Below are 20,598 nucleotides of genomic sequence, written 5' to 3'. Positions count from 1 at the left end.
CAGACGCCTCACTTGCCATTGCCATCCTTCCCTCGGCTGTAGGCATTTAACTCCAGCCACCCACTGGTCTGTACTGCAGGCCGTCTGTTAAAAACCGCAAGGTCCCTGCCTGGGTCAGAGAGGCTGGGGCCCTAATCCCGCTCTGCCCGCCTCACTGTGCCTGGGGCAGGTACCTCCCCTCTCTGAGCCTCTGTTTCCAGATCTGCAAAATGGGCTGATGATCCCCGGGGAGAGGATTTCCAGTGAGGACCTGGTGGGCAGGGCCAGGGGTGGAGAGGGGACGATGGGGCCAAGTGGGCTTGGTCCCTAGCGTGAGTTAGTCACCCACTCTCTCTGAGGCTCTAGGCCCATCTGCAAAATGGGAGGATGGGAGCTTGGCCAGGCCGGGACTCAATGAAGACTCATTCATTCCTTCATGTAGCCGGAATTCGTGGTCAGGGCTACACGGAGGGTCGGCCCCAGGATGGGGCGGGGGCAGCGAGGGCCTGGGGAGTACCAGGCACAGGCAGGACTGGTGCGGGGTTGCCTGCCCTGGCCTCTGTGCAGGCGGGTCCAGCGGAGGGGAAGTGGGCCTCGGCTGAGTCACTGGACACCCACCCTCCGTGTGAGTCAGAGAAGCCACCAGCCCAGCCCTGTCCTGGGGCAGCCGGGATACCTCCGGGCTCCACCCTGAGGCTCGGCTGGACGGGGCAGAGGGCGGATGGTTTCCGGCGGGTGGTGCCCCCCCTGGTCCTCAGGACCCTTCCCCTTTCAAGGCGCCTCTGCAGCGCCCTGGGCTCCGGGGAATGCTTGGCTTCAGAGTGAGCCTCCTGTCTGATCAAAGCCCGTCCCTGGTGGGGTGGGGGGGCCGGGGGGAGTTGGAGCAGTGCTTGAGCTGGGGACCACCCAGCACTGAGGTGTTTCCCTCAGAGTCCGAGGTACCCCACTCCTATCTCCCTGCGGCAGTGGGTGCGGTGGACACTGGCCTGGGGGTCAGAAAGTCTGGGGGTGTCCTGATCCCCTTTCTCGCTGTCTGGCCTGTCTGGTTTCCCCTGGCTTCACAGAGAACCTCACAGTGCGGGGTGATTCCCATGGACAGCCCTCTGGGCTCTGCTTCCAACTTGTCCTGTTGCCTCCTGGGGAGTCACTTGGCCTCCCCAGCCTCCCTCTGGGGAGGGAGTCCCAGCTGGGAGGCCTTCTCGGGATGACAGATGTCACCTTCCTTGGGGGCGGTTCCCTACCCCACCCTTCCCACCCCACACCCGTCTGGGTTGACAGCCACAGTCGAAAGCTCACCCCAGCTCCCTGCACCTCTCCAGGCAGGGCCGCCGGCACGGCCACCTCTCAGAACTGGTTTGTCACTGAGCTGTCTGCTCAGCGCCGTCTCCCCTGCACCAGCGCAGAACCTGGTGTGGATAGAGTGGGCGGGAGACAGCGCCAGTCAAAAGCAGGGGTCGGACCTGGGTTCGGACCCCAGCCCTGGCATGTCTGAGCTGTGTGATCCTGGGCAGGGGTTTTCCCCTCCTGTGCCTCTTGTGTGTTAAGGGGCGGGCGGGGGCAGTCTCACCAGCCCGTCTGGCTCTGGGAGGCTGCAGCGGCTAATATGGGGCAAGTGCTTAGCGATAGTGCCTGAGACTGGATGAAAAATGAACCAGTCGATTTAAGAAAGAAATGAAAATTTTTATTTGCACTGAGTTTGAAGACTGTAACCCGGGAAGAACATCTCAGAAAGCTCTGAGAATTGTTCTGCCTGTTAGACGTCAGGGAACAGTTATGTAACTATTTTTGAGACAGAGGGCTGTACATCAAATGACATATTATTGACAGTTCACTTAATCCGGGTCTAAGCGTCGCTGTGGTGGATCATGTGACCCCTTACAAGTTTCAAGAAGGAGCATTATCTTTTGAGTTGTCTTGATGCTGGGAGAAATGCTGCTCTTTGTGGTTGAGAAGGTATTCCTGCCGATGGAGTGTTCTGGTTGATGCCTATGTGCAGATGCAGAATGCACAGTTGGGGAGAGGGGTCAGAAAGGCAGAGAAGAGTTTACCATGTTTAGCTTGGTCCTATCTTGCCATAACGCATGAATTTTGTTTCACAAACCTACTAGGTCCTTGAGCCATGTGAGCAGACTGGCTCACCCCAGGTGCCTCCCAGTTCCTCTCCCAAGGCTTCTCGTGCTGTGCGCTCCGGCCCTGGGCCCCAGGGCATGCCCTCGGCCCGGCTCCCACCCCCTTGCCCTGCCTCGGAGGAAGCTGGCCCTGTGCTGGGCATCCTGCCATTGTGGATTCAGAACAAAGCGGCTGCCTTGTCTCAGCCCCAGCTGCCAGGGGGCCCCCGCCCACCCTCCCCAGGGGGGCCTTGGATTCTCATTCCAGGGGGGCCAGGGCAAACGAGGACTGTTGCTCCCGAATCTGCTCAGGGATGCCAGGAACCGACCATCATCACACTGTTCCTGCTCAGTGGTAAATACTTGCGGGAAATGACACAGAACACCGTGGCGTGCCATGGCAGGTTTAGATCGGGCAAGGACCACGATGGTGCAGTAAACGCTTCTGATAATGGCCTCCCGGTGTCTCGGCTTCCATCTGCGTCCTCCGCACTGCCATGGCCACCATGTGCCTCCTGCCTCCTCCGAACACCACCAGGCAGCTTTTGTTGCCTGGGCTGGGCACTTCTCTTTACATCTTGAAACTTTTTTTGGCGGAAGGACCCTTGTCCATGCTTCTTACGCTGTAGCCCAACATCAAATCAGCCGAAGCCACCTTGCCAGTAGGTGGACCAGGAACCCTTCACACCGCTGCCAAGTTTCCCAGGTGATCTAGTGCGACCCTTATACATACAGAAAATGGAAGCCCAAAGAGGTGGCCGTAGCTGGCCAGCTGCTGTCATGAAATGCCATAGACAGGTGGCTTATGAACCACAGAAAGGTATTGCTCCCAGTTCTGGAGGCTGGAAGTCTGAGGCCAGGGTGTCAGCATGATGGGGTGAGGGCCTGCTTCTGGGTCACAGGCTTCATTTATAAAGGGAATAATCCCATTCGCGAGGGCTCCACTCTCGTGATCTCATTGCCTAATTACCCCCCAAAGGCCCCACCTCCCATCGTCAACACGTGAATTTTAGGAAGACACATTCAGGTTACAGCAACCATCTTGCACAAAGATGGGACAAGTTCTCACCTCCTAATTCTTGGGGTTCTGCCACTCCTGGCTCCCCACTCTGCTGTGAACCACAGAGCCAGGGTGTGAGGTTATAGGGGTGTGTGGGGTCTGCCCGACTCACACGGGGTGTCTGCTGGGTGTTCCCCAACTCCGTCAGCAAGACATTTTTTTCTTCAGGGAAAAGGCATTACCGATATTTTGCCAAAGGGTCTAGAAAGATTTGTGGGCTTGGACCCTCTCGGGACCTCTCAACTACAACGTCTCCCACTTGGGATGTGAAATCCTGGTCTTGCCATATCCCATCCTGAATATTAAAATAACTTAAAAAGGAGGTTCCAAAATCGTATCTTCTCAATGATGAACAAAAATTATTTGGAAAGAAGGAAAGACGCCACAGTACCAAAGTGCGTGTTGTAGATGCACTATATCTATTTTCCTTTTTCCACAAATGAGCCTTTATTTTTAAAAACACCATTTCTGAGGGTTCCAGTTCTAAGACTGAGTAAGTATAGTCTGTCCTTCCCTGGAATGCAACTAACAACCCAGGATGGAATGCAGGAAGCAGCTCTCTGAGGACTCTCAAAAAGAAGTGGTAGCAGGTGGACTGGGAGAGGAAACCAGAATTTGGGATATAAAAATCTGATGACAAGCCTCCTGTTTTGCTTTTTGCCCTGATATCTGCTGGCCTGGTCTCCGAGGCGGCGTGAATCCTGGGGCTGTGCAGCGGACATGGAGAGAAAGGCCTCCAAGGGCAGCCTTGTCTTCTTGGTCTGAGGAGGAGGGAGGGAGGACTCTTCAGGACAGAAATCCCTTTTTTGTCCTTTTATTTTTCCTCATATAGGCTCGGCCCTGGGCAGGCCTCGTATGAAGTGGAAACCCAGCGGCAGCAGGAGCAGTGGAAGCCAGGAAAACAACTAAAGCTCAGAGGAACTCCTTCTGACCCAGAGAACTGTGGTTTGAAAGGCACGTGCGGTGGGGAGGAGTCCGCTTGCCTTTTTTTCCTCTCTTCGCTCTGTCACCTGGCCCCAGAGCAGACTCGGTCCCAGGATGCATGCAGCAGGGCAGGGAGACCGAGAGCACCAGTTTCCAGCTGGAGGACCAGGGAAAGGGCGGCCTTGGACACTGGAGAGCATGGGAGAAATCACATAGAGCGGAGGCTTGAGAAATGGATCCCACATGTGTGGATCTCACGTGTGTGGATCTGACCCCAAACAGTATTCCAGTGACTTCGACACTACTGGGAAGACCACTCAGATTTCAGACTGGCCCCTGGGTGGCACTAGCTTAGGGCAGACTTGACCTAGCATTGCAAAAGTTCAGAAAACCATCGAACTCTGGCACTGTTTAAAAAAAAGAAAATTCAGCTGAGTAAGTTTTTAAAATCTTGTTGGCTTTGTTCAGTGATTCATGAATTGAGAAGCACCCATCTAGCAAACAGAAGGGGCCCCAGGCCCCTTCTGAGGGACTTTTAGGGGCAGGAGGGAGCAGGCACAAGGAAGCTATTCCAGGCAGAAAAGGGCTTTGGTTATTGCAAGTCTACTTTCCTTAGGGGATGGCCAGAGTCTATCAGGCTGATTACCTAACTCGTGCTGATCAGGTGATTCCTGACTGACTGGTTTAATATTCCATTTCTGGAAGAGCTGAAACTGTACCTAAGTCTCGGTTTGGTGACGTGGGTTTTAGCATTAAGTGACTCCACTTAATGCTGTTCTCTTGTTTTTAATGGCCCACACGAGGCATACTGGAACTAATCCTAAATGGATCAACTGCCTCCTAAAACAAAGACTCAACATTTTCCATAGGATTTAACCAAGACCTAGAGTCTCAAAATACGTAATATTCAAAATGCCCAGGACACAATCCAAAGCTACTCTACATACAAAGAACCAAGAGAATCTAAACACCGAGATGACCCCAATGTTGGACTTTTCAGAAAAGGACCTTACAAATAAAAAAACAGACAGTCTCAGCAGAGAAAAAGGAGCTACAGAAAATCACCAATTAAAAAGTTTTCAACTAAGACTATCAATCAAAATTTGAAAATATACTGGATGGTCCTAGTAGCAGAACAGAGCAAAATCTGTGAACTTGAAGACAGATCAGTAGAAAATTAGCTGCAATCAGCATGATATCCACCTCTACCAAATGCCCGGTTGCCTGGGAAATGTGAAAATGACAGGAGACATTCTTCAGATGAAACTGAGGTTATAGACTTTAAAATCCAGGCTGTCTGGGTTATTGAGCTGGCCTAGTCTAATCACATGAATCCTTAAAGGCAGAGATTTTTGTCTGACTGGATTCGGAGATGCGCAGGAGGAAAAGTCAGAGGTGTTCAAAGCCTGAGGGCGATTCAATCCTCCTCCTGTTGGAGGAGGCCGCGTGGAAAGCACGGACAGGAGTGCGGGCAGCTTCTGGGAGCACAGGGCAGCCCCCAGCTGAAAGGAAGGAAATGGGGTCGTTTTCAACTTCAAGGAACTGAATTCAGGCAACAATCTTAATAAGCTCGGAAGCTGAATCTTTCCCTAGAGCCTCCAGTTAAAAAAACACACGAAACACCCGTGGTTTCAGCCTGACAAAACACCTTGATTTTGGCCTTGTGAGTCCTGAAGCAGGCTTCCCCGGTGGCGCAGGGTAAAGAGCCGACCTGGAGCGCCAGAGGCGCAGACTCAATCCCTGGGTCGGGAAGATCTGGAGGAGGAAATGGCAACCCACCCTGGTGTTGAGAGGGTAACAGGCAGGAAGGCCAGGGGTCTCCAAACGGAGGAAACAGGCTGCAAGTGTCAGACATTTATCTCTCGAGAGGCAGGAGGAAACAAACTAGTGCTATATTTCCCCCTTCTCTATACAAATTTAAAAAGAGGTTTCAATTAAAATTCTGTGTTGCCATAATGAGATTATGGCTCCACCTGAACTTAATTTTTCTCAAACATAAAGGCTCAGAACTGACTTGACAAACCAGTATGTTATACTCACACATTGTTCTCCTAATCTGTTAATGAAACTATATATTTGTATGGAAATCTGCCTTTCTTCAAGAATCATGTCAATCGTTTTATGGCCGGGATGACTCACCTGGTGCCAAGATTATCTCAGAATGCATCTTGTGCGGGAGGGGCCTGGTGCCATCTTCTGGGTTTTGAGACATTTCCTTTTTTTTTTTAAATTAGCAGACTGCTAGTAGCTATATAACATCCAGCTAAAGACTAGCAGGGGGTACTCTTTCTGTCCCCTTCTGATGTCTATGTCAGAAGCTTTCTCTATCTCTTTTATACTTTAATAAAGCTTTATTACACAAAAGCTCTGAGCGATCAAGCCTCGTCTCTGGCCTCAGATTGAATTCTTCTCCCCCAGAGGCTAAGAATCCCAGCATGTTTCGTGTTTTGGCAACAACCTTTCAGTATTCTTGCCTTGGAAGTCCCATGGACAGAGGAGCCTGGAGGGCCACAGACCAAGGGGTGGCAAAGAGTCGGCACGACTGACCACACAAGCAGGCAGAAGACTCAGTTAGACCCAAGCAGGCTCGTGACCTACACAGATTGTGAAGTAATAAATAGTATTGTTTTTAGCCACTAAGTTTGTGGTAATTTGTTATGGTGGCAAGAGAAAACGAATACACTATCCAATATGAATACCAGTGAGAAGCAGTGAAACACTAATTTAGGGAGATTACAAAAACTTAAGTATGTATGTTAAAATCTCTAGTGCAACCTCTGGGAAAAACTATACAAAATTAAAGTGGAATAATTTAAAAATACTAGTAATCCAAAAGAAGGCATGAAAAGGGAAACAGAGGAATAAAAAAACAGAAAGGATAAACAGAAAACAATAAAATGGTAGACCTAAACCCAAATATCAATAATTTGGGCCTAAACACACCAATTAAGAAACAAATTGAAGATATAAATTTAAAAAAAGACCCAACCAAATGCTGTCTACGGGAAACATACTTCTGGTTAAAAGTAAAAGGACGTAAAAAGATATGTAATGCAAATACCACTTAAAGCTGGAGTGGTTATATTAATGTCAGACAATAGACTTCGGAAGATTAAGAAGGAAAAGAGACCATGCGTGTTGATACGGGGGTCCGCTCACCATGAAGACGCAACAACCCTAAGTGCGCTGGCCCCTGGCAACAGAGCTTCAAACACATGAAACAAAAATTAGCAGAATTGAAAGGAGATGTACACAAATCCACAATCTTAGCTGGATACTTCAACATTCCTTTCTCAGTAATCAACACAACAAGTAAACAGAAAACCACCATCCATCAACTGGTCCTAACTGACACTTACTGAACACTCTATCCCAAATAACCATCTCCCCCTCTCCAAGTGCATAGGAAGTATTTACCAAGACAGACCATATCCTACATTGTTAAGTAAACATTAACAAATTTAGAAGGAATGAAATCATACAATATTGTTATCTGACCTAGATGGGATTTAAAATTAGAAGCCAACAGCAAAGAGATGGTGGCAAAATTTCCAAATACTTACAAGTTAAACTACACACTTCTAAACAATACACGGGTTAAGGAGGACATTGCAAGGAAAACTAAAAAAATGTTTTGAAATGAACAAAAATGAAAATGCAGCATATAAAACTTTGTGGGATGCAGCTCTCGAATCCATAATCTAAGTTTCCACCTTAGGAAATTAGAAAAAAGAGAGAAAAATAAATTCAACATAAGAAGAACTATGAAAATAACAAATAACAGAAATCAGTCAAATAGAAAAGGGAAGAACAATAGAGAAAATTAAAGACACAAGGTAGGTTATTCTTTAAAAAAGATTCTTTAAATTGATAAACATCTAGCTAGACTAACAAAGAAATAGAGAAGACAAATTATCAGTTTGGAGAATGAAAATGTGATGTCACCCTGCAGACACTAAGGATATTAAGAAAATACTATAAACAACTCCACGTGCATAAACTGGATCCATTAGATGAAATGGATCTATTCCTTGAAAATCACACACTACCAAAATGCACCAAAGGTGAAACAGACAATTTGATTAATCCTTTAACTATTAATGGAATTTATTTCACTGTTAATCCTTTTGGGAAAAAAAAAATCTACAGGCCCAAACAATTTCACTGCAGAAGCCTACCAAACATTTAAAGAAACACCAATCCATATATCCCTTCCAGAAAACAGAAGAGAATACTTTCCAACTCTTCCCTAATCTAATAAAGGGCATCTACAAAAATGCCTATAGCTAACATCATAGTTAATGGTAAAAGAATGAACACTTCTCTTAAGAGTAGGAATACCATAGGACTTACTCTAAATAATATGGTATCGGTAAAGAGAGAGAGCGAGACGTGTATCAGACTGAATGAAGAGCATAAAAACAGACCCGTGCAAAGGCGTAAAGGCAGCTCAGTGGAGAAAGGACAGCCTTCAACAAACAGAGCTGAAACCATCAACCACCCATATGAAAAAATATGAACCTCAAACAAAACCTCACACCTTATACAAAAGGATCACAGAGATAAGGAGAAAATTTAAACTCTCCCACACCAGGGAGAATCTTTGTGATAGGAGGTTAGGCAGAGTTCTTAGATGTGGCACCAAAATAACAATCCATAAAAGGAAAATCTGCAAAGTAGCACTTCATCCAAATATAACACTTCTGCTCTGCAGGAGACACTTTAAAGAGCATGAAAAGACGCGAGATTGGGGGGGAAATACTCACAGATCCATATCTGATAAAGGGCTTGTATCCAGAAGACTCTTGAGAGTCCTTTGGACTGCAAGATCAAACCAGTCAATCCTAAAGGAAATCAACTCTGAATATTCGTTGGAAGGGCTGATGCTGAAGCTGAAGCTTCAATACTTTGGCCACCTGATGTGAAGAGACGACTCTCTTGGAAAAGACCCTGATGCTGGGAAAGATTGAGGGCAGGAGGAGAAGCGGGTGACAGAGGATGAGATGGCTGGATGGCACTACCAACTCAATGGACATGTATTTGAGCAAACTTCAGGAGAGAAGCCTGGTGTGCTGCAGTCCATGGGGTCACAAAGAGTCAGACTCGACTTAGTGACTGAACAACAACAATCCAGAATATACAAAGAATTTCTCAACATTCAATGGTGAGAAAACAACTCAATTTAAAAATGGGTAAAAGCATTGAATAGACACTTCACCAAAGAGGGAACATGGAAGGCAATTAAACACACAAAAACAGGCTTAATATCATTAACCACATGGGAAGTGCAAATCAAAGTCACAAGGAGTTAACACCACACACCTATCAGAATGGCTAAAATAAAAAATATTGGCAGTTCCAAATACTGGAGAAAAACCGGATCTCTCATAGTGGAAGGCAAAAAAGTAGAGATACTCTGGAAATTTGGTGTTTGTTTTTTTTTTTTTAAAGTTAAACCTTTACTACATGACTGAGCAATCTCACTCCTAGGTACACACCTTAGATAATTTTCTGTTCATATAGAAACCTAAACACAAATATTTGTAGCAGTTTTATTCAAAATTGCCAAAACCTGGAAACAACCCAAATATCCTTCAGTGGGTGAAAGTAAAACAAACTGGCACATCCATACAACAGAATAGCACACAGCCACGAACAGCAGCACGTGTGAACCTCAGACATACTGAAAGCAGCCAGTCTCCAGAGGCTACACCCGCTATGATCTATGAATGGGACCTTCTGGCAAAGGCAAATCTGTACAGATGGAGAACAGAGACGTGTTTGCCAGAGGCTGGGGTGGGGCAAAGGGGCAGCATAAGGGAATTTTGAAGTGACGGAGCTGCTCTGTGTCCTGATTGTGGAGGGAGTGACACAAATGTGTTAAAACACATAGAACCTTACATAGGAGACAGTTACTTTTATGGTATGTGAATTTAAACATTTTAGAACCTGAAACAAAATATACCCAAATAAACTTCTCTTAAAAAAGAAAAAAAATGCTTTCAAAGAAATTTTCTGCCTGGGTTTCTTTCAGATGGGTTTCTTCTGCTTGGGGGGGGGGGGGGGGCAGCTTGCCACACCAGCCCTGGCGTTTGTGGGTCTGTTTATTCATCGAGAAAATGAGACCAGTCTCCCCTGATCCTAAAATGATACCTGTGGACAGGCTCTCTGTGAAAGTAGGGGAGGGGTGGGTGTGGGGAGAAGGTGTGTTTAGCCTCCACCGGGCTCTGGACCCACATGGAGCAGTTCTCCTTTGGTCTGAAAACCTCTGGGTTAGAATAGCTGGTCTTGACCCAGATCCTTGCCTACCTTGGAACCACCCTGGATTTCAGGACCTTCAGTGGAGCTCGCTCATTCATCCCGTTGGCACACGCCCTGTGGACCCCAGCAGCCAGCTAGGCCAGGGCTGGCTCTCATGGTTAGTGATCTAAACAAGGCCCTTTGGGGGAAGCTGGATGTGTGCTCCTTGTTCTAGGACTCCCAGGTGACAAGGGTTAAACACAGTGGGAAGCCTGAAAAGACTCTGAGATCTAGGCCTACTGCAAGGCAGGAGTGCGTGAAGACTGAAACTGTTTCTTCTCTGCCCTGTGCAGGACGACTTTTGGGAAGAGAACTTTCTAAGCAATAAGGGGCTGTGCACAGAGGCAGGGAGCCGCTGTTGTAAGATGACTCTCAGACCCGGGCCAGCGGGGCCAGGGCATCATTCATGCGGACAGCGGCTGGTCACGCCAAGCATCTACCACGCGCTGGGGCACTGCGCTAAAGCAGCACGGAGCCTCACGACGCCCCTAGGAGGAGAGGGCTGTCATCACTGGGAGAGGAAACTCAGGCTCCAAGAGGCCACAGGCCACATGAGCAGGAGGGGACAGGGCTGTGTTTCGGTTCACAGCTCCAGCCTTCTGGGCTGAGGCCCAATGTCAGGCCAGCTCTCCATACCTGCTCCGAGATAGAGACCAATGCCACCTTTCATCAAAAGCTGGAGAAGAGCTTGCCATGTAGAGCAGTGCTCAAAAAAAAAAGTTAAAAAAAAATATTACACAACAGAATGCTTTGTTTGAAAACTATCTTATATGTAAGTCCAATCAATCCAGAAAACCAGAGTTGGGCGATGGTGGCTAAAGGTGAAAGCAGGGTTGCCTTGGGGCTCCCAGAGTTTCTGGAACACTGCTTGAAGGCTACTCATCCCATACGTTGGCACTTAAACTGTGAGAAGCACAGGAGGTGCCTGATGCTTAAGGCTGGCTTTGGGTTTGAAAGAATGAGGTGGGATTATGGAAGACTCATTCCTGGGTTAGTCAGTCATGGGGAAGACTGCAGGATTCCAGCCTTGCCACGTGCATTGGGCGCTGGTCCACCTGGTTCACCCGCCCCTCTGGTCAGCAGCCATGGCTTGTCACTCACTGGGGAGAAAATTTATCTTCACCATCTTACATGTAGTAAGCTGACTCTTTAAAGATATGAATGATAAGATTAAGAGCTTACAGCACCCTTCCTTTTTCCTGCCCTTATAAAAGGCGTCACCTGGTTTTACTGTATTGACAAAAGGAGGGTGTCTGAGCACAGATCTTGGTGGAAGACCAGTGACCCTGGGGCACGTGCTGGCAGAATGGCTCAGAGTGGAATCATTAGATGGACCTCCTTCTCGTAGATGTCAGGGATCATGCCCATGGGGGAGCTGACCATGTGCACAGTGTTCCTGCCAAATAGCTGGAACTCATAGTGGATGAGCTGCTCCCAAAAGCCGTTGTTGGGCCGGATGATGGGCCGGCAGGACTTGGTCCACGCGTGGGCGTCCAGCAGCGACATGGCGTGGTACTTCATGAGATAGGCGAGGCAGAGGGCGGCCGAGCGGCTCACGCCGGCGGCGCAGTGCAGCAGCGTGCGGCCCTGCTTCATCTCCACGCCGTGGATGTGGTCTGCGATGGGGTCGAAGAAGTCACAGAGCCGCGAGGCGGGCGTGTCGGCCACGGGCACCTGCACGTAGTGGATGTCCTCGTACAAGGTGTTCACCACCTCCACCGAGACGTTGATGACCGTGCTGATGCGGTTGCTCGAGAGCATGAGCCTGTTGTTGGCGGCCGCCCCGCCGCTGATATACAGGCTGCTGGTGATCTGCGAGAGGCCGCTGACCGAGGGCTGCCGGAACTGAACCGGGAAGGCACCCGGGGGTGCTGTCATCGGGCCGGTGGGTCAGCGGCCTGTGAGACATAAAGGCGGCCTCTTCCTGCTAGGCTGTGTCCGTGGAAAACTGCAAGGAGGCAGAGGAGACAGGTGAGGAGCCCCAGTTCAGGGCCCCTTGCTTCATATGACTCAGTGGGGCCCCTCAGCTTGGCTGTCAAGGTCACTTGTGGCCTGGCCCCCTGCCCATCTCTCCACCCCACTTTTAACCTTTCTCAGGTCCTGAAGGGCCTCGGTTGGGCTGAGTCATGTTCTGTTCCCCGTGGACACTGGTCCTCTCTGGCCCAGGGCCCTTCCTGCTCTCAGTCCAGAACCCCTTTCCTTACAAGCCTGTCAAGTCCTAGTCTGTCCCATTCAGCAGAGAACTGTTGAGCATTGGGATCTTGGCCAAGGGCCACTTCGTGAGGGAGACTTTCTGGGACTATACCCCTGCCCTACACGTGACCGAGTGCCAGCTCCAGGCAGGTCCCGGGTGCCCTCCTTCCTGACATTTCCTGAAGACGTGCTTCCGCCGCTCCCTGTCTGTGAGTTCTCATGGTTGATCACTGCTTCTGCCTCGGTTCCTGCTATACTGCCAGCGCCAAGCTGCATGTTCCCACAAGCAGGCGCTTTAAAAAATTTGCTGAATGAAGAAATGACCCCAACAACCAGGACTCTGCCTCCCAAGAGGTTTTCTGGAAAAAATGGGATCTCTGGCCATGTGCCTCTAGAATTCGGGGGAGGAGCTGGCCGGAGGTGAGGGTGGTTCTTAGGCGGCTGGAGAGGAAGGTCAAAGGCTGCCTAGACAAATCCTACCTACCAGTACCCCCAGAGTCCAGTGCAATAGGCTCACCCCAGGTAGGTAGGGCAGATGGGACTGGCTTGTTCTAAAAGTCTCCTGTGAAGTGAAAGTGAAAGTCACTCAGTCTTTGAGACCCCACGGACTGTAGCCCACCAGGTTCCTCTGTCTATGTTTTTCAGGCAAGATTACTGGAGTGGGTAGCCATTCCCTTCTCCAGGGGATCTCCCCTACCCAGGGATCAAACTGGATCTCCTGCATTAAAAGCAGATTCTCTACTGTCTGAACTACCAGGGGCAGGGGAAAAGGCCCGCCCTCAACCAGCTGGAAGCCCAAATGCTAAGGGATGTTCTGGATCCTCATCACCTGAAAACCCAGAAAGAAGTGGACAGAGGGCCCCCAAAACTAGTGCCCAGTGGGCAATAGGAATGAGGGAAGACTGTCGTTCATTACAGGGACAAAAAGTGTGGTGGGAAGACACTGCTCTGGAAGGCGAGGGTAGTGATGAGAGGAAAGTCATTTTCATGCTAATCGAGAAATACTTATCAGGCACTGTGGTAGGTGCTGGGGATACTGAAAAGTACAAGACAGCCATGGCCCCCTCTCTCACAGAACTCAAAGTCTCATGGGAAAGACAGACATTAAATAGGCAATTAAGGGTGCAACCAAGTTGAGAAATAGGGATAATAGTGCCTGCCCTGAAAAATCTTTTACCTTCCAACTTTTAGATTAAAAAGAGAAGAAAATTGAAGATCATTTTTCACCTGTACAAGGAATACCTAAAACTGGTCTAGGAAAAACCTTGGTGTGTGTTATGGACAATTAACAGCTAAAATTATTGTTAAGTTATCTGGATTTAGCAGAGAATTTGCATCTTGAGTGATCTGAGCTGAACCTGAAGACTATTAATAAGTTATGTTTGGAAGTTTAACTTCAATGAAGTGAATGTTTGTTGTGGAAGAAACAAATACTGACTTACTAAACAAAGATGGTGTGATATGTTTGTTTTGTTTTTTTTCACAAGGCTCCTGAGAACCCAACGGCAGCATCTCAATTCAGCTGAATGAGAAACGTGTTTAGTATCAAAAGAGCCCAAGACACTAGTGTGAAAGTACAACCTCAGAGGTTGGTCAATTACTGTGGCATACTGGTCACTTTGTACAATGTAGATCTGAAGTACAGTGGTGAAAACATTAAATGTGACCTTTCAAAAAGAAAAAAAAAAAAAGAATCGTGTGAGGATTAAATGAGGTAATCCATGTAAAGTGGTTAACACAGGGCCTGGCACATAGTTAACTACTGTTGTCGTTGTTAGGGAAGTTAAAATCTGGGGCATTATGAGAATGAAGAGTAAACGGAGTTACTTCAGGCTGGGGCTACAGAGTTGCAAAGATCGCCCGAAGATGAACCAAAGATCTGAAGAACTTTTAACTTGAGGGGGAGAGAGCGGGAGAAAGAGCGACTCGGCGGCATTTCAGTGTCACCATTTTACTGCCTACAAAGCCTCTGGTTCGATCTCCAAAACAGCATAGCAAGCCGGTGTCTGGAGTTAGTATCTCCATTTTACACACGGGGAAAGTGAGGCAGAGTGGGGAAAAGGACCTGTTCACAAAGCAAGGCTCAAAACAGCCGATCTTTCTAGAGGGAAAAGTGGGCAAACACCATGCGGCTTTCGTTAATATTGGGTTATAAAACGTGGAACACAGTCCAAGGGCTGACGGGAGAAAGGCGCCACTTCCAGGGGTGGGTCAGGTAGATTTCCCGGGGAGTTGGCGTTGGAACGGGCTTATTCACCCGCTGTGTCAAGGCCTTGGGGTCTTACCTCTCTCTCGCGGGCGGGAGGGCAAGTGCATTCACGAAGCAACCTTGGGCGAGCGTCTCCCGGTGAGAGAAGATCGGTCAGGACCCAGGAGCCACTGTCCCCGCCGGCCCGGGGCTCCGGTTTCCATAGCAATGGTCCCTTGTTGCGGAAAAGGATGGGCCGTGCCGGGTCTCCGGAGAAACCCCGGCCTCGTTTTCCCCGTCCTGGAGCTGCCGGGCCCGGACTCACTGGCCACCGCCCTGCGATCACGCGGAAACCCCAACGGTCCTAGTCGAGAAGTAGGGTCCGGGCTCCGCGCGCCGCAGCCTAGTTCTCGCCCAACCCGTCTCCATGGCAACGCGCCGGGCAGCGCCACGGCAGTCGCCAAGGGACAATCCCGCGGCATCCGCAGGCTTCCGGGCTTCGCCCCCAAGGCCCGCCCCACCCCCCTGGTCCCGCCTTCCTTGCGCGTCTCCCGGGCAACGCGCCGGGCTCCGCTCACCGCGTCTGCGCAGGCGCTCACTCCACGTCTGCGCGCGCTCATAAGAGCATGGGTCCCGAGCGGGCTCCCATTCCGGAGTTGCTCGGTAAAGTGGAAGACGAGAACTCTGCGGTTGGCCAGCAGCTTCGGCCCTCGGTCACATGGAACCTAGATTCGCCCATTGCCGGTAGGGTCGCCCCTCAGGCGACCACCAGTTCTGGCCCCTACCCGGCGTCGGCCTTCTTCCGGCACAGTAGGCTCAGTAACCGCCGGGACACTCACGTAAGGAGCCAGCCGAAGATTTGCTTCCTGCGGCCGCGGACCGCGCAGCCCCTGGTTCTCTTCAGGTGCGGCCCGGGTACCCAGAGCATTCTTCAGAGCCCGGACCCCCGGGGAAGCCGGACTCCCTCAGACCTCTGCGCCCTCAGGCCGCTGCGGGGATCTTGGTCCTGGCTCTCCACAACCTTGGGCGCCTCAGAGCCCGGACTTTTTTTAGACCCCAGGAGAGTCTAAATGCCCCAGTCTAGGTCTTCACCCTCTCCGGAGCCCGAACACCCTCAGCCCGGACTCTGAAGGAGGCTGAGAGTCCCACCTCAACCCATATATCCTCCGAACGCCCGGGCCGGGCTTCTAGTCTCCAAGGCTTGACGTCATCTGTCCAGAAGGTTCCTGGAGCCCCCTGGGCCGAGTCGAACTTCCTTACCAGCCGGGTGAGGCCCAGGTTCCCTCAGGACTGACGCTTCCCTCAGTTTGCTTTCCGCAGCGACCCAGGGAAAGCCCTTAGTTCCCTCACCCGTGGCCACGTCCCCACAGACCTCAGCTTCCCCTCGCTTCCTCCATTTCACACTCCCTCAGAGTACCCCCCTCCCCGCACCCTCCACCCCTGCCTTGCTCTGGCAGCATTATGGTTCAAAATGATCATTATTACTTGAAAGGGAGTATTTCCAGTCATGGCCCCTCCCCCCCGCCCCAGCCCTTCCCAGGAAGTATTGGTAATTTGGTGCACCGCTGAGTGGGTTAACTGTTTAGTGTATCGAGGTATTTTACGCTTTTTTCCCCCCCAGCAGAATTCGGGGGACTTTTGATTGTGAGCATCTTGATCTCTAAAGGAGTCTTTTCTCTCCCCTCATGTCTTTTCTGTCAGAAAAAAATTGTAAATGGGAGATAAAGGGTGTTTGTTTCTACTTGTTTGTAGATGTAAAAACATTCAGAAAAGCACAGTTCCAAACTGACTGAAAATGAATTAGGAGAAAAATTTTTTAATCCTTCAAAATGTTTTATCCTTTAAATTTGTCCTATTTTTTTTTGTCCTGTCAAAATAGTATGCACTTAATAGAAAAATAAGATGGACAAGCAGGATGAATATCTGGAGACAATCACTGTTCCAAATGGTCTGACAATGAATTAGGATAAAAACTTTTTTTAGTCCTTCAAAGTTTGTCCTATTGTCCTATCAAAATAATATATACACTTATAGAAAAATCAGACAAGCATAATGAATGGCTAGAGACAAACACCATTTTGGTGTATATTGTTTCAGATCTATTCATAAATATGTACTGCAAAATGCCTATGCATTTTTTTTTTTTTTTAGTGGTAAGGAGGGAATATGTCACAAAAAATTTTACTATTTTGTAAACTTGCCCCCCCCATACACTGTGGATGTCTGTTTTATCCATAGCTGCTTACTATTTTATTGTATGGCCTAATCACAATTTATTCAGTTGCTTCCTTATTGTATATTTAGTTTCCAAATTTTAGAAAATATTATGAATAATTATTTTTAAGTAGGCTATATATATACATATATATATAATAGTTGCAAAACCACTTCATGGTGTCACCAAATTATCAAAAGTGAAAACTCAATGCCTGGTATTATCCATTTTTGACCAATTCCTCATTTTAACCAAATGGTTATCTCTAGTTTGGCCTGGAGCACCTGGCTTTGTTCTACCACACCCCATCCCATCCCAACTTCTGCTTCTCACCCTCAAGTGTTTGTCCACTTCAGACTTTCTTTACCTTTCTAGACTTTTTCCACACCCTTTTCCCTTAGAATTTCCCAATTAGCCAATATAACCTGTGTATAAGCACTTTTTTCTCTTTTTTCCTGATTCCTTTGACCTTCCCCACCCAGATCTCCCTTAGACCTAGGCTCGAGCAATGCCCCCCCCCAACCCCCCTCAAATTTATCCCTCTGACTTTGCTTCTTTCCTCTAAGACCTTCGCCTCCCATTTCATCCTGCATTTTCTTCAGATGACTGCTCCTTTGGACACTTCTCTTGTGGATTACTCTGATCTTTCTACATCCTTCTCAGAAATTTTTTTTTTCCTCTCAGCATCCAAGAAACACCCCTTAGGCACACATATTCCACAGGAAGAAACCTAAGCCTACTCCTTTGCTTCTCTGACAGTTATGACAGGGCAGTGCCTCTCCCAAGAAACTTCAGGAAGGCCCAGCCACTACTCCATGATCCCATCAGATCAGATTGTGTTCTAGTCCTGACCCCAGCCATCAAGCCTGTACCACCTTCTCCTCCCTCTCCAGCTTAATGAATTCCAGTGAAACAGCAGTGAAAAAATTTTTACCCAAGAGCCACTTATCTCGGGTGATAATACGTGACAACCTCAGTGCACAGCGAATCTATGAGATGGAGGTAAAGTCATCACAAGCCTTTCCATTAGAGGGTGTTAGTGGCTTGATCGATGTTCATTCCACTCTCGGGGAAACCTTGGGGTTTCGGGGAAACCTTGGAGATCTTAGAGGTGGTAGGAGGCCGTTAAGGTGCTCTAATACAAGCCTCTTTTACAGACGAGACAGTTGAGACTCCAGGTTACTGATTCACCCAAAGTGTCATAGCTATTCCTTGTTTGAAGGAACCAAAGAAAATTCCACATCTCTTGGTTCCTGTGGCATTTTTCCCCCTCAAAACACATTACCTTTCTATTTAGGGAGCCCCTGAGTGGATTCCTACAATCTCCTGTAAAAATAAGTCTTGCTTCTAGAGCTTGAAGTGGAACTGACACCATTTGGTCGTTTTTTTTTCACTTCAGGGATTATCTCCCGTTTTTCCACAGGAGAACTGAGACTTTTCTACTTTTTGCTTATGGACAAGAAAGGTTTGACCTGCTTACCCAAAAACCCTCAGAAAAAGAGGGAAACCACAGTGTCATCATCCCACAGACCCTGAGTGATTAATTCATTAAATGCATCTTCTGGGCTCACTTGGGACAGGCAGTGTTTTGGGCATGAGGAAGAGACTAGTGAACACGATGGACTCTGAGAACGTGCTCGTTTATTCCACTAGAGCAGGCAGGCCAGAGTTAAGTTACTGTTCCCTTCTTGACTTTTTTGAGCTGCTCTCCATGTTCTCGGACCAAATCTGGAAGGACCCATGAGATTCTGACATTGAAAACAGCGGGAAAGGTTTAAGAGATGGTGGGAGATCGTAATTGTCACTGAGACCAGAAGAGTAGAGGTGTGCGTGCTTCTCTCTCTGCTGAACTTCCAGTGGCTCGGTGTAGAGCAGTGTTTCTCCCCCAGAGAGTTCTCCCATTAGGGGAGGAGACGGCTTCGGCCAGCCATTGATTTCTCAGGGCCTCCAGGAGGGCAGCAAATAGCTAGTGTGTTGGGAACTCTCTGAACAATGCTCTGAGAACAGTGGATAATGGCTGGTATCCCTGCATGTGTGGCCGTGGTTCTCAACTGGGATGGCTATTCCCTGTGGGGACTTTGGCGATATATCGTAATAGAAGAAATGAGTAGGGAATTCCCTGGTGGTCCAGTGGTTAGGTCTCTGTGCTTTCACTGTTGAGGGTGCAGGTTCAATGCATATCCAGAATCCCACAAGCTGTGTGGTGTGGCCAAAAAGAAGTCCAGTTCAGTGTGACATAGGGGGTGTCACCGCCATATGCAGGGGGTACCAAGTGAGTAATCGGGGCTGAGTGATAAGAGGTAAGGATGGGGGGTTACGAGGTGCACCCTTTCCCTCCCTCCTCCTGACCACTCTCCAAACAGAGATGTTAGGCTCTGAGGCTGCAGACTGTCAGAAGGTTCCACAGGAGTGAGCTAGCTCGATGCCCTCACTTTACAAACGGAAATGGAGCTCCCTGTGAGCCAAGTTACTGATGGAATATTGAGTTCATCTGGCTCCTTTTCCACCTCGTAGCAGCACCACAGATGCCTCTCTTACTGTGAAATAACCTCACCTCTGCTTTTTTGTAAGATAAGAGCTGCAGACAAGACCAAGAAAAAGATGAGCCACTTGTATGACCACCTGAAAAAGAAATTCATGACAGACCAGCTCAGAAAGTTGGGGCGCTGGCGCCGGGAATCCACGAACATCCGGGAGTACCTGGATAGCATCCGAGGGAACAAGGTCCCATTAAAAGCTCAGCCTCACAGGAAAGGTTGGCCACCCTAGTCAAGGCAGAGTGGTCCATCCTGGGGCCATGACGACACTAGGCTGACCGGAGACAAGCTGGAAGTGAGCCAGTCTACACCATTGTAGAACAGCAATAAATGAGACCCGTGGACGGTGGAGCACAAAGCCCCTGGGCAGTGCTGCTGTTTCTTGCCCAGTCCCGTCCCCCGTTTTCTGGTGAAGGCAATCCTGATAGTCCTGTAGTTGCCCAAGTGGAAAGGACTGAATCAAGCCGGCTTCCAAGGTTAAGGCAGAGATTGACCTCTGGTACGCACGTGTCTGGTGCAATGCCAGGCCAGGTGTGCTGGGACAGTGGTACCTTGCATGGGAAGGGCTTGGTAATGCTACTGCTTAGCATTCCAGTGGTGAGTCAAGTTGGGGCATCAGGCAGACCTGGGTTAAGGGCTGTTTCTGCCATCCATCAGCTGTGAGACTTTGTAACCCCTCTGAGCCTGTTTCCTTTGGTGAAAGAAGGAGGTAGCAGTGAGGGAACCTACCTCCAAGAACTGGCATGAGGATGTGGAACACTTGGCCCAGGGCCCATCACTTGCATGGGCTCTCACCACAGTGCCTTCAGTTAGCTTCCAGCCTTGCCAGTCCTGCCACCCTGGCCTGCCCGCTGCCCCAACCACAGCTGCAGGCTCTTTGTCTAGAATGATTCTTCAGGGCTGTTCACCCTCCAAAGCTTATCTTAATGCCATTTCCCCACCAACCCCTCACAAGCTCCTCTGGTCTTCTGCCTCCTGCCTGCCCCTCCACAACCCAGCCCAAGCTGTGTGGGTTCCCCTCTCTGAACTTGGCTTAGCTGTGGTGGTTTCACTCTGGCTTTCATGGTAGATGTTTGGATATTTGTCCCAGCCTT

General features: G+C 49.1%; 2 protein-coding genes across 2 annotated transcripts; one reads left to right on the top strand and one right to left on the bottom strand.

The window, feature by feature from the left end:
* Positions 1 to 9,771: 9,771 nt before the first annotated feature.
* On the bottom strand, positions 9,772 to 15,236 carry DUSP18 (dual specificity phosphatase 18). The gene is made up of 2 exons (XM_065903839.1): positions 14,850 to 15,236; positions 9,772 to 12,319 (listed from the first exon to the last, which is right to left on the bottom strand). Exon 2 carries the CDS (start codon positions 12,247 to 12,249, stop codon positions 11,683 to 11,685), a length of 567 nt encoding a protein of 188 aa, XP_065759911.1. The 5' UTR covers positions 12,250 to 12,319; positions 14,850 to 15,236; the 3' UTR covers positions 9,772 to 11,682.
* Positions 15,237 to 15,351: 115 nt separating this feature from the next.
* On the top strand, positions 15,352 to 19,837 carry C13H5orf52 (chromosome 13 C5orf52 homolog). The gene is made up of 3 exons (XM_065903838.1): positions 15,352 to 15,656; positions 17,861 to 17,969; positions 19,539 to 19,837. The coding sequence occupies exons 1-3, from the start codon at positions 15,379 to 15,381 to the stop codon at positions 19,734 to 19,736; spliced, it is 585 nt and encodes a 194-aa protein (XP_065759910.1). The 5' UTR covers positions 15,352 to 15,378; the 3' UTR covers positions 19,737 to 19,837.
* Positions 19,838 to 20,598: the final 761 nt, after the last annotated feature.

Source organism: Muntiacus reevesi, chromosome 13 (genome assembly GCF_963930625.1).
Source record: "Muntiacus reevesi chromosome 13, mMunRee1.1, whole genome shotgun sequence".
Taxonomy (NCBI): Eukaryota; Metazoa; Chordata; class Mammalia; order Artiodactyla; family Cervidae; genus Muntiacus; species Muntiacus reevesi.
The sequence above is the reverse complement of the archived record's forward strand: the minus strand, read 5'-3'. Positions and strand labels throughout refer to the sequence as shown.

Bases quoted from the DNA above. Each gene is read 5' to 3' on its own strand.
- DUSP18 (XM_065903839.1), bottom strand. From the start codon at position 12,249: ATGACAGCACCCCCGGGTGCCTTCCCGGTTCAGTTCCGGCAGCCCTCG.
- C13H5orf52 (XM_065903838.1), top strand. From the start codon at position 15,379: ATGGGTCCCGAGCGGGCTCCCATTCCGGAGTTGCTCGGTAAAGTGGAA. The intron at 15,657-17,860 runs GTGCGGCCCGGG...CTCCCTCTCCAG, and splicing joins CAGCCCCTGGTTCTCTTCAG to CTTAATGAATTCCAGTGAAA. The intron at 17,970-19,538 runs GTAAAGTCATCA...CTTTTTTGTAAG, and splicing joins AGCGAATCTATGAGATGGAG to ATAAGAGCTGCAGACAAGAC.